The following is a 16406-nucleotide window of genomic DNA, read 5'->3' as shown; positions in this document are numbered from 1 at the left end:
TGTGGACTGCCTTACCCTCGTCCACAGCTCTGGAGACTGATTCAAAGAAGTCAATCAGGTTCAGGAGACAAGATTGGCACTTCATGAACCCAAACTGGGTGGGGTCCAGTGTTTGAAGATTGCCAATGTTTTTATTTATAAGTTCCATGATAATGCATTCTATGCCCTTTCAGATCAGGTTCGTCAGACTGATGGGACAGTAGTTCCTGGGATCCAAGGTGGATCCCCCCTTGTGGAGTGGGATAACTGTAGCTGTGCACCACTCAGTGGGCACAAAGCCTGAGGTGAGGCTATGATTAAACATAACACTTAGTTGAGGTGCCAGTTGATTTTGTAGTTCATGTAGTACACAGCCTGGGATGTCATCTGTTCCCATGGATGCTGTATTTCTAGCTTTGGAGAGTGCAATTTCTATCTGTGTGGCCATGACTACTGGAATTTGGCAATCATTTGGTATTGAAATGGGCCCTTTAGAGGGTGAGATGGGGGTGGAGTTGGCATTAAATTGATCTGCCAGGTTATTGGCAATATCCTTGGGATCAGTATATGTAATGCCATTCTGTTGTAGCTCAGAGCATATCTGAGCATTGCCATTTAGATTCTTGACATAACTACAGAATGTCTTGTGGTTGTCTTTGGAATCTTTGGCAATTTTATTTTTGTAACTAGCTTTGGAGGATGTTATAAGGGATCTCAACTTCTTACTGAGGCTGGTAGGGGAGTTTTTTGCATCCTGGGATTTTCCTCTTTTCTGCAACAGTTTCTTTCTTCTGTTGTATAGTTTGTTTATGACATGGGACCACCAGATTGGCTTCCCTTTTTTGGAGAAGAGCATCTTCAGCTATGTTATTGGGGTGGGAGATGAGAATCCAGTCAAGGGTTGACCCCGAGATGTTATCCTTGTTAGGTCTAGTAGAGGTGTTTATGAGTTGGATAAAATTGAATAGGTTAATGTTAGTGTTATGGGATTTAGACCTGAGGCTGGTGCAGTTAACATTTCTGTCACCTAGGATAACAATTTAATTTTTAATGTTGGTAAAGGTCCAGGCTAGAATATCTTCTAGTATGGGGATATTGTTTGCAAGCAGTATGTAGAGATCTATGTTACAAAGATTTTTTTGTGTGTTATTAATCTTTAGGATAGCAATGGTAATTTCTGCATTTGTGAATTGTGGAGTAGGATTTGAGTAGGTTACTATGAAAGACTAGTGCTACTCTGCCTCCATTTGTTAGGTCTTGTGGATCAGATAGTTTGAAAGCCTGGAGGGAGAAATTCAGAGTCATTAATATATGGTTTTAACCATGTCTCAGTGATGGCAATTATGTCAGGTTGGTTGTGGGCTATCCAAGCTTGGAGATTGGAGATTTTGTTGCAAATGCTTTGAATATTTATGGTTACCATGAGAATGGATTTGTGTGATTTAGTTCCAAAAGGAGGTGAGGACATATTTGTGGTAGGGGGGCCTGGGTTTGGATATATGTCTCCTGATAGAGGCAGAGTATTGAAGATAAATAAATAAGATGAAAGCTCTTGCTTTGTGTGGGTTTTGGGGTTTGGTTGTTGAAAGGATTTGATGGTGTAGGTTGTTGGAGTTATGAGGATCCTGTAAGTGAGTGGTATGGTTTTTGTTTTGTGAGTGAATTTATTAGATAAAGGTTGGGATATATACAGGAATAGCTTGTAGGGTCTGTAGGTTGAGAAGTGAAGGTGGTGGAATAATGAGATGAGAAGGAGATGGGGTTCAGGACAGTGAGATGTGATAGAGGAAAGAGGATTTTTGAGAGAAGTTATAAGATTAGAAGATGTGTATTTGGTGATTGCATTGTAGGCTTTGTTTGGGGATGGCAATGAGGAGAGGAGTTAGCTAGGTGTGATAGTATCAGGTGGCTAGTAATAGGTGGATATTGTGATGGTGATTGTATAAAAAGTAATTGTAGACAGGTAGGAGAGGAAATGAGGCAGGGGTCTAGACAAATTTCCAGGGAAAATAGGAGGGTAAGGATTGTCTGGATATGAATATGGGGAGGAGCTGTAGATGTTTAAGTTTAGCTGTAGTGGGATTTTGGGTAGGGTAGGGGAGCAGAGTGAGCCAAAGCTTAGTGAGAACAAATGGAGTGGATAGCAACCCCTTTCTCCAAACTCAATAGAAAATATTAATGAACGCAGTGAGTAGGCAAGAGCTGCTTAATGCCCTTTTAATTTGCTTAAATAACTGCCTTTTTTATTTGCTTAAACCAACTTAATGTTACTAGAGGGTAAGGGGACATAGTAAGAACAAAACTCTGTCTGTGTGCATGCCACTGTTGCTGTAAGTTATAGTATGTAGAAAATAAATGTCTGTTTTTTAAATGTAATACAATCATTGCAAAAAATAAAAAATAAACATATGCTGATTTTGCTTTTGTGCACAGTCTGAGATACAGTTTGGATTCCCTGTGTTTCAGTGCAGTCATTATGGAGTTTAGAATACAAGTAGATCACCCGGTGGTGGAGATGGAGGTTGCACAGGGGATGACCAGGCTAGTTTAGCTGTGGGAAGGATAAGAAGGAGTGTAGGATGGGTAAAAGATAGCAGGAGAAGAAGAAAAAATGAAAGACATAAGATAATGCTTTAGAACAATAGCTACAATTGATAGATTACTTAGAAAGCTCTTTACACAATGATTGCACACACTGTTTTTCTAGAGGAATTACTCATAGTGACTTATATCAACAGGTTAAAAGTAACTACTCATATCACTACTACTATACAGTGTAGTTCCAAAAGATTAAGGCATTAGTGTGTGAACCTTGCCTCAACAATAGTACTCAGGCAAAATTTGATTAAACAATATATTCAGACTTTGCTTAAACAAAATATGCAGGACAACTTTACTTAGACAATATATTCAGGCAAATGCTCCTTTATCAGTTAAATGCATTGGTAGCCATTCTGCTATCAGTTGAATAGTCGTGCCATGCTTAGAAGCAGAAATCAAATACAGTTCCCTTTAGAAAACTGGGTAGAAATATGATTTTCTTTATAAAACAGGTGCAGAACCTATAAGTTTTTTTCAGAGATAAATTAAACATTAGTTTGATAACAAAATAGTTATTATAGCAACTTACACAGTGATCACACTATCCAATCGATGAGGGGGTGCAGCAGTCAGCTGGGATACCTGTTTAAAAATGGCACCAGCTATAATGCTAGAATTAAGTAACCTTGGCCAGTTCAGGAGGGGAGGGGTTGAGTGCATACACATCGGTTTGACTGGAAGAGGGGGGGATCACAGTGTTTACGTATATCTTCACCCGAAGTGTGGGGTGCCTGACACATTCAGTAGGAATAGAGTCAGAAAAATAAAACAAAATAAATAAATAAGAGACCAAGTGATAATAATAGAACCCCCTTTCACCAAACTCAAGAGAAACAAAAACTATCAATGAGCTTGGTGATCAGGTAAGAGCTGCTTAATGCCCTTTTTATTTGCTGAAATAACACCCTTTTCATTTGCTTAAACTAGTTTAATTCTACTGGAGTGTAAGGGGACATAATAAGAACAAAACTCTTTTTGTATGCACTCCATCATTGCTGTAAATTATAGTATGTAGAAAAGAAATGTCAGTTTTGTTTACATGTAGTACAATCACTGCAAAATAAAAAAGATAAACATATACTGCTTTTGCTTTTGTGCACAGTCTGAGATACAGCTTAGCTTCTCTGTGCTTCAGAGCAGTTATTAGTAATAACCTGCATGGGTAATTGTGATCAGATGTCATTGAGCCACTAATATGACTTCATCAGCCTGGAAGAGAGATGTTGCAGCTGCCAGAGAATACCTGGCTATGGGTGGCAGGGGGCTGATCCTGCTACCAAGCCCCCACTGACACCAAATCAAGAGCTCCTGCCCACTGTCAGAGATCCGTACAGTTCAGGTGAAACTGGACACTGTGCTTGATGTTGGTGCTGATGTGCCTGGAAGGCAAATGTGTGTCAGGAGCAGCTTCCAAGTAAGCTTACATATGGCAAGTTTTATATTTGTCTGTATACTAAAATATATAATTGGACTAATACTTTCCTGGATTTCCTTCTGTACCAACTCATTAGTTAATAGAGTTATATGATACAGTTGTTGAGTACACATGGGTATGAGTGGATGTGTCAGACAAGTTTCAATGTCAACTATTTCTTACAGGACATATAAGCGACTGTGAATTCATTGTCCCCCTGTGCTATTCTCATTGTGATGGTGAATTTCTGTGCTTTCCCTGCTTCATTTATTCTAGCATCACTCTCCTTACAATATGTGGAGACATCTGCCCATGGTAAGCAAATGTTTATTTGCTTATTAATGACCATTATCTAGATATATAAATGATCTGTATGCTTGAGGTGGATTTAATGAAAGCTCTAAGAATATAGTAGATAGTATTTTGCCATTATTACTGTACCATCTGTGATTTTGTGACCAGTGTTATATTGTTATCATATAAATTGTTTTAATATTTAGTGCAGTATTAATTTTGTTGCTGTGCTTGTTGCTTATTATCGCATGTGATCCTGATGGTGGAAGTATAGGACTCCTATTATCTGATGTCAGAGTATCGGTAGGCTCAAATGATGATGGTGTCCAGACAGAGGCACAGTCAGGGGATGCCTAGGTTGAACCTGTTACTGAGGTTGTGACTCACCTAACCCTGTATTTTCTTTAGGCACAGTAAATATGCCTATGCATACTCATTCAACTGAGCCATCAGATATTGGACAGATTGAGGTTGACACACTTGATCAGGGTAGTGTGGTTACTGCAGCTTCAGTGCTGGTTGACACTATACATAGCCAAATTGTGTTCGAGATGCAACGCAGGAAGGTTGTTATGGGTGCTTGGAGAAGGCCTGCTGTCCAACCTCCACCTGATCCTGGTGTGTCTTTCTGTGCCACCCGTTGTATGTTTAGGGCTGTCATGGAGTCACAGAACCATTCCACTATGCCCTCCAAAGAAATGCTTAAGGTTCTAGATGTGGCACAGACTGACGTGCTTAACTGCCTCTACCCATGTGGCTGGTTCAATGGATTGGGTGAATGACATGAAGGAATGGGCAGTGTCTATGACAGAACATTTGCTGGGAGGGGAACAGCATCCATGCAGCCACAGGTTAGCATTATCATCTGTTTGACAACGTGGCCATGTCCAATCCCACTCCTGTTCTGGCACTACATCCAATGCTCCATCAGTGGTTCAGGTGTCCACATCCATATGTGATAGGCCATGGAATCATGGACCTGTCCGTACTCTAGAGGACAGCTCATCCAGCAGACATCGCTCATGGTCAGGTAGCATCACCACATCTGGCCATGGGCATGGACATGCCTGTGCAACTCCTGGCAGAGCCAGTTCTCATGGTCTGGGATGATTATGATGAATTGATACATGGTTCACACCTGTCCAACATGCCAGGACATAGAACTAGCACAGAGATTGCAACTGTTCATGCAGACACTTACACACACATTTCACATCGAGTGCCCACACAGACACACACACACACACACACACACACACACACACACACACACACACACACACACACAGCAGGTACATGAGGCATTCATAGGTTCATAGGTGTGTACTAGGCTAATGGCCCTGGACCCTTTACAAGCCTAGTCCATAGAAGTGCCCTGGCATCATGCCGCCTGATGTTAGTTCCCAGTACCTCTATCAAGTAGAGCCACTGCAGTGATCCCCGGGGTGAACTTTCTATTTCCCATCCACTCATCATGATTTCTCTTGAAGAGGCCCAGTGAGGTACTCTGCTTGACATGTATGGGAAGTCTATTCCAGAGCATGTGCAGTCTCTGGATTATGAACCTGTCCCTCCAGCATGTTCTGTTGATTTTGGTAATGAGGTTGAGGTCTCCGGAGCATGTGGTATGGAGGGATTGGGATTTCTTTAGATGTAGCATTTCTAACAGAGCTGGGTCAGACATGGCTTTGTAAGTCAAACAGAGATTGCCTCTTAGTAAACGATATGAGACAGAGAATACCTGGAGTTTTTTTGAGTATGTCCATGTAGGACATGTGTTTAAGGCCTAGGATCCTCTACATGAGGTAGTTTTGTAGCCATTTCAGCTGTTGCATGTGTCTAGTGAGGTACATGCCAAATGGGGGCATTATACTCGATGACTGGCCTAATGAGGGAAGAGTAGAGAGAGATGATGACCTCTTTGTTCCTGGATGCAAAACCCTTGGTAATCAGATGTGCCACATAGAAGAACTTTATGACTACAGTAGTAATGTGGTAGTTGAAGGAGAGGTTGCTATCAACCTGTGCCCCCAGATCTCGTATAACAACTTCAGTGTTCAGTGGGCTCCCATCAATGTGGTAATTAGTGGGAACTTAGTTTTTCCCAAAGGGGATGATGACACATTTTTTTGGCATTAAGCTTAAGGCCATGGTTTCGACACCAGTCACTGGTTTCAGTGAGGCCTTTCTGTAGGATGTCTACATTACCTGGGAAGTTAATAATGTCCCTCAGCTTTCAGACACCTTCAAATTTGGTCAGCCAAAGTCCCTCCATGTTGACCTGGACTTCTGAGAAGTAGATGTCAAACAGTTGTGGACCCAGGACCGATCCCTGTGGGACTCCACTTGTGACTGGTCAGCAGTCTGACTTGGAGTCTGCTACTTTCACACTGTGGGTTCTATCTGTGAGAACTGCAAGTCATTCTGTCTCATTGGACATTTGATGCCTGTCTTTCTTACTCACACACACTTACTAACTTTTGTGTCAGCCTAGGCCTCTTGCCTCCCCCCACCACCACCACCCTGTGCAAATGATGATAAATGTGCCATCACCTTGTTTCTATCTTATGTATTTGTTCTGATGTACAAGGTGCATAGCTGACTGAGTGCTTAGTATATATGTGTTTGTGATGTTATTTTGAAAATTCTACTGCTTTCTTACAGCTTTTTTAATGTTGTGATTAATACCTTGAAATCGTTGATACACCAGTGCAGCTTATTTCTCTTGTGAGAATGTAGGGATAAGTACAGAATTAGGAATGATTTTTGTATTGTCTGTATTTTTCATGCATAAGGCCAATTAGCTGATAAACAGCAGACATCTATTGACATAAGTCAGTCCTCTCACATATTAATATCATTGCTGGACATCTCACACACCTTCGACTCAGTTACATTTGCAAGTAACATTATGCAAGTATCTGCTACTCATTTGTGTTCTTACCTGCTCCAGGTTTAACACTTACCTTGATAGTCCTGCAATTACAACTGTTTTAATTTGGGGTTGACTCTATGTGATGCTAGTAGTACACCACCATTACATGGGTAAGTAAAGGCTGTAAGCATTGCCTGGCATCACTTTTACTGTATGCATGTGCATAGGATGAATGTTGTATGCCTTAGGTTGTCAGCATGTGTGATATCCATTGCCTCTTGGCCCAGGTGAGGTCATATTATGCACACCTAAGTCTATCTACACTCACGGTGGCTAGTTGTTCCCCCTCTAAGTCCTCACTTGCATGTGGTTGTGGTGACCTTGCCAGTGGTAGTAGAATGTGTGCCCCTTCTCCTTGTTTCTGTTGCAGCTGTTTTTCAGGATAACTCTGTGTAGGATAGCACAGAGAGTGAATATTTCAGCAAAAGTATTGGGCTCATACTGCAGGACTGTCCCTGCTGTATCTAGGGACAAGAAGTGTGACTTCAGCAGCGGAAATACACATTCTATGGTATTTCTTGTTTGAGCATGTGCCTCATTATAGCATTCTTCTGTTAGCGCATGTGCATTTCTGATGGTCTGCATCAGCCATGATTTGAGTGCATCTCCGGCATCCCCCAGTAAATGGCCTTGTGGGATATCCACTCTGGAAAACCTCTGGTAGAGCTGAGAATTGTGCCAGATATGGGAGTCGTGGTAACTGCTAGGGTTGCTAGCACACACATTCAGGATGATTCCTTTAGAATTATACAAGGCCTGAGAGTTAATGGAGTGGAAGCCCTTTTGGTTTATGTAGATCCTTCTCTGTTCTCCAGTTGGCTCTTTGATCTCAATGTGCATGTAGTCTGTGGCACCCAATACATCAGGGAAGTCTATGGTGTAGAAATCCTGCATAGTTGTAGCTGTGTCCTCAGGAGTGCAGGTAAAATATATATAGTCAATCAATCAATCAAAGTAACTCTGTTGTCATTTAGACCATACATAATGCACAGCTGAATGAAATTTAATTTCTCTGAGCACATGTACAAAAGTACAAAACACAGCAACACAGAAACACAGATACACAACATCAGTGACAACAGTGCAAGTGAAAAGCACAGAAAGCGCATGCTCCAGCAACCGCGATTCCAACAGTCCAGGCCATCCACATCTTTGCCATCTTCCTCTCCAACTCCAGCATATCCCAAGTCCAGTCTGGTCCCTTTCAACACCACAGACCCACAACCAATACAAATAGAAACCCGACAGACAGTAATCGGCATCTGCTACTGATACAGAGCAACTGCCACTACCTGAAGGCCTGAATGGCCTGAATGGCCACATCCAGCACAGTGATCTTCCAGTAATCCAACCATCTACACCACCACATATAGTCACTGGCATGCTGAAGCATAGCATTCAGGAATTGATGTAAGATGCTGGATGCTGATACCTGTGACACCACCGGCAGGTCCGTTGCTGGTCTCTAGAAGGTTCATATTGCTAAATTTCTGAGTGCTACACATACCTTTGTTTAAACAGGTATTGGTTCCCCTCATTGTACCCCTTTTCTCAGTTGAGGATAACAGAAGTTGCAGAATTCCTGTAATGTGTCTATATACCCTGCAGCACTCTAGTATCATGCGGACTATGTAAAGTTAAACTGGTTCTAAAGACCCTTCTACTTCTTGGCTGATGTTTATTAGCAGGAGCAGCAGCACAGACCTGGGCCTGTTACACATACTCATGCAAAAGAACAACAGCAGCCCCTAACATTTTTTCCATGCAGAGTAGTTTCTGTGGGTGTATTCCAATAGTTTTTGGAATTCATGGCCAAAACCTGCCTAGACATACATGATTGCTTTATAGTTTGTTGAATATCTCCTCCACATTGGATTGGTTAATTAGCATACAGTTCAGCTGCTTATGCTGCAGTTAGCATGCCACAATGTTTACTGGGTTTGAGTAGCTCTACACACCATGTAGAGTCACTTAGTGAATACAAATCTTCGTGCTACTGTGTGCGCATAGGGGTGCTAAGTACACATGGTTTTAGCACACTGTGTAGGCTTATTTGAATCCAAACCATAGTCTATTACTCTGGGAAATAAAAATAAAGAAAAAAAAAAGATATAAGTCCCCCTAAGAATGGAGAGAGGGCAGGTGTCGAAAGGTACAGGTAGATAGTATGACAAGCAGTTAGTATGAATGTGACTTATTTGTTGATGTAGGTCAAACAGGTAAAGTGTATAGGCACAGCCATGAATTAGTGAGAAAATCTTTAAGAGAGGACTTAAAAACATAGAGGCTAAACTGTTTTCACTCTGTCACGTGTATATGTGTGCAAATATTCTTGACTTTACCCATAAAAAGTTAAATGGTGAGATACACACATTCAGACCAATAAGTAAAATATCCTGTTTTTTTTTTCTTTTCCTGAATTTTTTGTGGATCTGTCCATGGGTTTTTGGGTATGAGGCTTTTTATGTAAATAAGATCTCTATTCACACATATGAATGCCATATGACTGAAAAAGCCACCTTAGTATCCTCCACTGGTAACCTGTTAAATGTGCCAAGATTTTGTTTCATATACTGGGTCTTCAGCAGGCTAAGATGAGGCTGGGATAGGGCTAATTGTTAGGAATATAAACAGTACTAGCAACAACTGTTTTTAATGCACATTCTGAATGTTATATTTTTGGAGTTGTCAGCGTTAAATGTGTTTTAAAGAGAGTAAAACTGATAATTTAGTTGTTCTATTTCATCTTCCACGTAGCCTTTATGGTAGTAGAACATTCTGTATGCTTTTGATTTATGACTGCCTTTACCATCCATTTGTTTTTTACCTAGTAAAGTGATTTTTATATTTCTTCTTAAGCTTTTCATTCTACAGTGAGATGAAGTATTGTAAAAAAAATATGCAAGACAAAACCTCCAGTTGAGCAATTGTACGCTTTTTTTTTAATTAGTTTCATTAATTTTGCAAGTGTACTATAGCTAGGTATCTGGGCGGCCATAGTGGTGCAGCAGTTAGTGTTGCCACCTCACAGCAAGATGTTCTCCAGTTCGATCCTTGGCTGGGGTGCCTTCTGTGCAGAGTCTGCATGTCCTCCCTGTGGTAGCGTGGGTTTCCTCCGAGTGTTCCGGTTTCCTCCCACATCCCAAAGACATGCTGTAGGTGGATTTGACACTCTAAATTGGCCCTAGGCATGAGTACATACATTCTGTGGAAGGTTGGGTGCCAGGCTGGTAACTTGACACCGTAAAACTCCACTGCCAATCATGAGTGGAAGGTGATCTGCTGTGGAGACCCCTGACCGGGAAAAGCCAGAAGAAGAAGAAGACTGTAGCTGGGTATCTCTATGAGTGATGGAAGTGAGATTCCTTGACCATCAGTAGCCCAAAGCCAAGACACTGAAGAAATAATGTCACTGCTTTCACAGGAAATCATGCCTTCTACAATTTCTAAGTGTCTTATGGAGGATATTTTCCTTCTTTGAGTTGGTACATACATGGAATTAGTATTTATAAGTTTAAAGGTTTGGGAGCTTGTTCCCCACTTAGGGAATGCATGTGAATTTCCCCTGGGGAAAAAATTGCTGTTCCTTGTCTTCGCTATTTTGGTTGTTTGACCTTTTGTGATCAATCAACTAGCATTCAACATTATCAACTTTCAATAAGCCAATATAGACCCAATGCAGAATATGAGTTGAGGTTATGTATCCTTGATTTCTGAGCTGAACTGTGTCTTTGCTGTGTGTATCTTGCACCTCAGTAGTGTACTTGTCACTGCTTGCATCTAACACCGAGAATGCAGTGACACAAAAGCCACAATACAGCAGTGAGCTTCTTATTACAATGCATGCATGCTCGCTGACATATTATAATGTGGTTTTAATACACGAGGTGCACAGAGAAAATGAATATAGTACTGTATGAAGACTGATGGTACAAGATAAATATAATCATTAAAGGTCATAAGAACAAAGCACAGCAGAGTATGAAATGATAATCCCCCATTAGTGTACCATTATATTAGGGCTTTTCTTATTACTGCTGTACTCTAATGTAATTATAACCACTCAATGGCACAAAGTAATGTACGTTGCTAATGTGCACTGTTCATGTGATGTCTAAGGATTATATTAATCATGTGTAATTTGGATGCTTATATTACATGCCAGAGTTTGAAAAATAATCTATGATATTGCTAGCTTTGTGCATGTTGGGATGGATCCCTGACTGTTTTATATATATATATATATATATATATATATATATATATATATATATATATATATATATATATATATATATACATATAATATATAATGAGTTAAGAAGCTAGAGAAATGAACTGCAGAACGGGTTGAAGTAAACAGCTGATGTTGGCTTACCAAACCTTGAAAGAAGCTTGTTTTTTTTATTTCTTCCAGTCATAGGACCACCCTCCTAAAGAAGAATTAGAACTGTGCTCCATAGGCATAGAAACTCTGAATTATGAACCCTGCTAAGGAGTGCATACACTACAGCTAAGCATGTTTTTTTTGAGTATATAACACAGCATGGCAGTCATTGCACACTACTTAACAGTCAAGAAGTGGATACCTAGGAGTGCCAAGAGAAATACACTGAGTCAGCTGTGGATATGGCACTCACCCTAAAATCTGAAAAATGGGAAGGGTTACCAGTAAGGAATTCCTCCAAGATAAGGATGACATCATAAGATACTATACATATGGGATGCAGTGCAGGGCATGCAAACAAATTTGTCAATCTAGTGTTGATGAAGCTTTGTGATCTGGGAGAACAGTGCCAAAAATATGAAGCAAAAAAAAAAAAAAAACCTGATACGTAATGAGACATTAGCAGTCCATTGTGAATAAATTACAATAGTTTTTGGAAGCCAGAATGAAGTCTGAAGAAAATTTAATTTCTTGGTGGTATCTGAATTGTTTTGAAATTTTTAAAGAAAAAAAGTCTGTTGATAATGGAAATACAGTTTAATTTTCTGTAGATCTCATAAAAAATTTCCAAATGAAAAAATGTGCTAATTTAATTCATATGGAAAATATTGTGTTCGATTTTTAAAGCAGTATATCTCATTATGCTTTAAAAAATGTGCATTCACATAGTTACCCCTGTCCCTTTATAGTAAATGAAATTTGAAAAATATTGCCGATGCACCGTTCAATAACAGAAGTGACAAGTGAAAAGACCAAATAATAATAAGCTGTGCATGTGAAAATCAGTTACACTGAGGTAGCGTTTGCAAGCAATCCACTAGATGAAGTTTAGAATGTCACATTTCCACAGCAATTCATGCAGATAGGAAGGTCCAAAATATAGTGGTATGTGTCTGCAGTACAAAATTGCCAAATATCTGATCTATAGTCATCATACATAATGTTTTGAGATGTTGCCATGTTTTCTGTCCCACCTATTTTCCCTTCTTCTAGAGGTACTAGAGCCATAAGAATTTCCTTCAACTGTAAACATTCTCTACAAGTTCAAGAAAATGTTATACTATATTCACTTCCCCATTTTTCATTTGTTATTCCACATGCTGTGATATAAGTTGCTATTATTACCAAAGTAAATTGACAAAGAAATCAACATTTAGATGCAAATGATTGCTCACATATTTCAGTACTATACTGCCCTTTTTTATTTCTTTATGTCTTTATTTTTTTATTTATTTCTTTATTTTTGTTTGTTTGTATGTTCGTTTGTTTAGATGTTCTACTATCTGAGAAATGTGCACTTTAAAATATCATTTGGTGAAGGCATATTTTTTGATGTGAATGGCGATCCACCTGCTCTCTCAGATATTATAAACTGGCAGTTATCAGATGGAGGTACCCTGCAGTATGTCATTATTGGGGTCTTAAATTCTAGTGCCTCACTGGGTGAAAGAGTCAAGCTCACAGAAGAAGTGGTTTGGAATGAAGGCTTTCAGAAGGTAGGATACTTAATTTGATCATAAATTATCTTACATATATCCTTCTCATCTATAAAGTCAGTCATTGCTGTATCAGTATAAGCAACACTACTTTTAAAATAACTGCAGCTCACCAGTGACATAACAGTGATCACCAGTGACATAACAGTGATCACCAGTGACATAACAGTGATGTGATAATAATAACAAGTACTAATAATAACTGTACATCTATAACAGGACAAGAAGTAGCATCTGCATAAAGGGATTGATTTCCAAATGTCTACTAGTGTGGCCATGGGCCACCACAGCAAATCTACCAAATAGATGCATTTTAGGAAGCAAACATTTGATGGATATTAACAAACTAGAGACACCAAGGGCAGTATTCAATTTAATACACACAAATGGATGGGGAATTATGGCGTTTTGACATAAACAGTAGTATTTATAGTCATTATGTGGATGAGTTAAGGCTATCTGTGCTATCCATAAATAAGCGCAGCTATGCTGAGATTCATAGAGAGCACTTACAGTAACATGTGAAGATGTTGAATCTACCCATCCTTCCACAACCCCTTTTACCCATTTTTGCACATGGGGTTGGGGTTTTACCTCAATAGTGACAATCATCTAGAGCCAAGGTTTATACCACCAGGTGGCTAGCCCTGCCATGGTAGTTCTTCCACACCACAAATTTGTGCATACACAGACACACACACACACACACACACACACACACACACACACACACACACACACACACACACACACACACACACATAGGTTCATAGGTTCATACTAGGCTATCTGCCCTAGGGCATTTATAAGCCTAGCCAGAGTGTGTTTGGCTTTCGCCACCCATTTTAAATTAATTTTGCTATGCCCTTTTTTGAGGTTAGTATACTGTGCCTCTGTGCATGAATATATATATATATATATATATATATATATATATATATATATATATATTGGAAAACAATTAATAATTATCATACAAAATTACATAAGTGCTGTAGCACTCCATGCAGGCAAGGTATAAAGTGTAGAAATTGTTTGCTACATTTGTGGCAAGCAGTTTGCTGCAATTTATATGAAGGATTTTTTTTTTCTTTAACTAAAACATGAGCACTGTAGTGCTCCATGCAGGCAGGATATAACCTGTAGCTACTCTTTCCTACAGTTGTAGCAGTTTGCTACAGTGTATAAGACAATTTTTTTAGACTAAAACCTGAGTGCTATAGCACACTAAGCAGGGGAGGCATAAACTGTAGCAACTCCTTGCTACATTTGTATCAAAGAGTTGCTTCAGTTTATACTCTGTCTGCAATGAGAGCTGCACTGCTCAGGTTTTAGTGAAAAAAAGAGAGAGAGATGCCATGATTTAGTAAACGTTGTGTAGGCTTCACACAGAGCCTACCCAGGGGGTACCTGCTATTGCAACAGTGCTCATTGTGCGGCATTGTTCAATGCCTATTAATGAGATGCTGCTCATCTATGCAAGGTTTTATAGCTTGTGGCAGTGTTACTGATTTTGAAGCCTTGCAAGTGAATGCGAATTGTAATTCCATGTAAGTCAAAGAACCAATGGTCTGCAGATTTGTGTGAAATGGCACAGTGACCACCAGGTCTAGACAGATATCACTGATTCTGCACATTTAACCACAAAGGCCAGCATAATGCATGGATGTATGATTAATCTTTTGTCTGTTGATATTCCTCACTGCCAGTGGAGTTTGTTTGAGTCTTTAGTTTTAAGTTTTGAGGTGGTGGTGCAGTGTTTTAATAAGTTTTGTGCTTTTTTTCTTCTGTTTCCTTCAATAGCAGATATAGTGTAAGGATATGTAATACACCTCTCAACCTCTTAGAGTAAGAAATCTGGACAAAGCCATAAATAAAAGTGGGACAAAGGCCCAAAAGTAGGGACAATTTTTCAATATTCCTCTTGCAAACTTAGAAAATTGATAGAATAACAGATTTTTGCAGCAGCATGAATTTTTTGAATGATATGTAGTCTGAAATTCAAATGTCCGTCCTTAATTTCTAACTTAATTCTCTAATGATTTACTATAGGATGGAGGATCCTATGGGCCAGGCCTACCCTGCTGTGCTGTGGAAAAAAAAAAGAGAAGATAAGGGTTGGGGTGAGAGAAAAAAGGAATAACATTAGTAACTTTATATGTGACATGCAAAGCACTGATACAATTATCTGACTCTATTCTGTTAACATTACTTTTAAGACTACCAACTCCTAACAAATAACATTTTTAAAAGAAAACATGTTTTAATGAATATGCATTTAAGATGGTGCATTTGGGATTGTTTTTCAGTTCTGAAGAAGTTTGTTGTATTAATACGAATGAAAGCGCTTAACTATTAATTTTCTGTTGACAGTCAATTATTTGTCCTTGTTTCACATTTTTCTTTTGAAGTATCTAATTTTGTGGAGTTGGTGGTGTTCATTTAAATAACATTTTTACTTTTAAGACTACCCAGCTCATAACAGATACACACTATACTACAGATTGCAGCAAGCAGTCCTTGATGTGTGCACATATTGCACATATGCGTGTTTCAATTACACAGATTACAGTTTACAGCAGGCCATTTGTGGCACTGATATAGAGGTTTGAATTTACCTTAAAATATTGACGACAAATTAACAGTATTGTATAGCTGGGAAGTGTGGTATGTGAACCCATGACATCTGTCTACTGTCTAATACTGTACTGCTGGTTTGGCATACAGACTAATGCATGCATAGTTTGCTTTTACAGTTGAGAGATGCCTGCTTACTTTGATATTAGAATATTGAACTGTTGTTTGTGCTACAGTAATAAATGCATATTTGCTTTTACAGTTCAGATATGCATGCTGACTTTGATACAACTGTGTAAGATACCACAACAAAAAAATCTTAAACTTTTTATGGTACATTAACAGGACTGTTCTGCTGCATAGCTACCATTAGCTTCTCTCATCTGGGCAAATCTGGTGGCATGGGTTGTCACATTCAGTTCTCTCCCTGTGACAGCTGTGGGAAAAACAGACTAGAATACCATTATGAATACCAGTTCTGACTATATTCAGCTTTTAACTCTTACAAGTAGTCTCTGTAATTGATACTTACACATCTGTGAGGTGTCCTCCGTCCTACATTCCTCAATCAAATGTTCGAGGGTAACCCTCTTCCTCCACAGGAGGTCAATGTAGTGGTGTCTACATTGATCACCAGTATGGGGGATGCTGGTTGCACTGGTC

The 16406-nt window shown here is 39.4% G+C and overlaps 1 protein-coding gene across 1 annotated transcript in view; it reads left to right on the top strand.

Annotated features, from left to right (window-relative positions):
- LOC122795060 (extracellular calcium-sensing receptor-like) overlaps positions 1-16406 on the top strand; it is a 229447-nt gene that overhangs the window by 76728 nt on the left and 136313 nt on the right. Inside the window, exon 2 of the mRNA XM_044063636.1 lies at positions 12942-13166. Within this exon, the coding sequence (XP_043919571.1) occupies positions 12942-13166 (225 nt within the window). The remainder of the gene's footprint in view (positions 1-12941; positions 13167-16406) is intronic.

This window comes from Protopterus annectens, chromosome 2.part1 (assembly GCF_019279795.1).
Source record: "Protopterus annectens isolate FY-2018-M chromosome 2.part1, PAN1.0, whole genome shotgun sequence".
In the NCBI taxonomy this organism is placed as follows: Eukaryota; Metazoa; Chordata; order Ceratodontiformes; family Protopteridae; genus Protopterus; species Protopterus annectens.
This window is presented reverse-complemented; position numbering and strand designations above follow the sequence as displayed.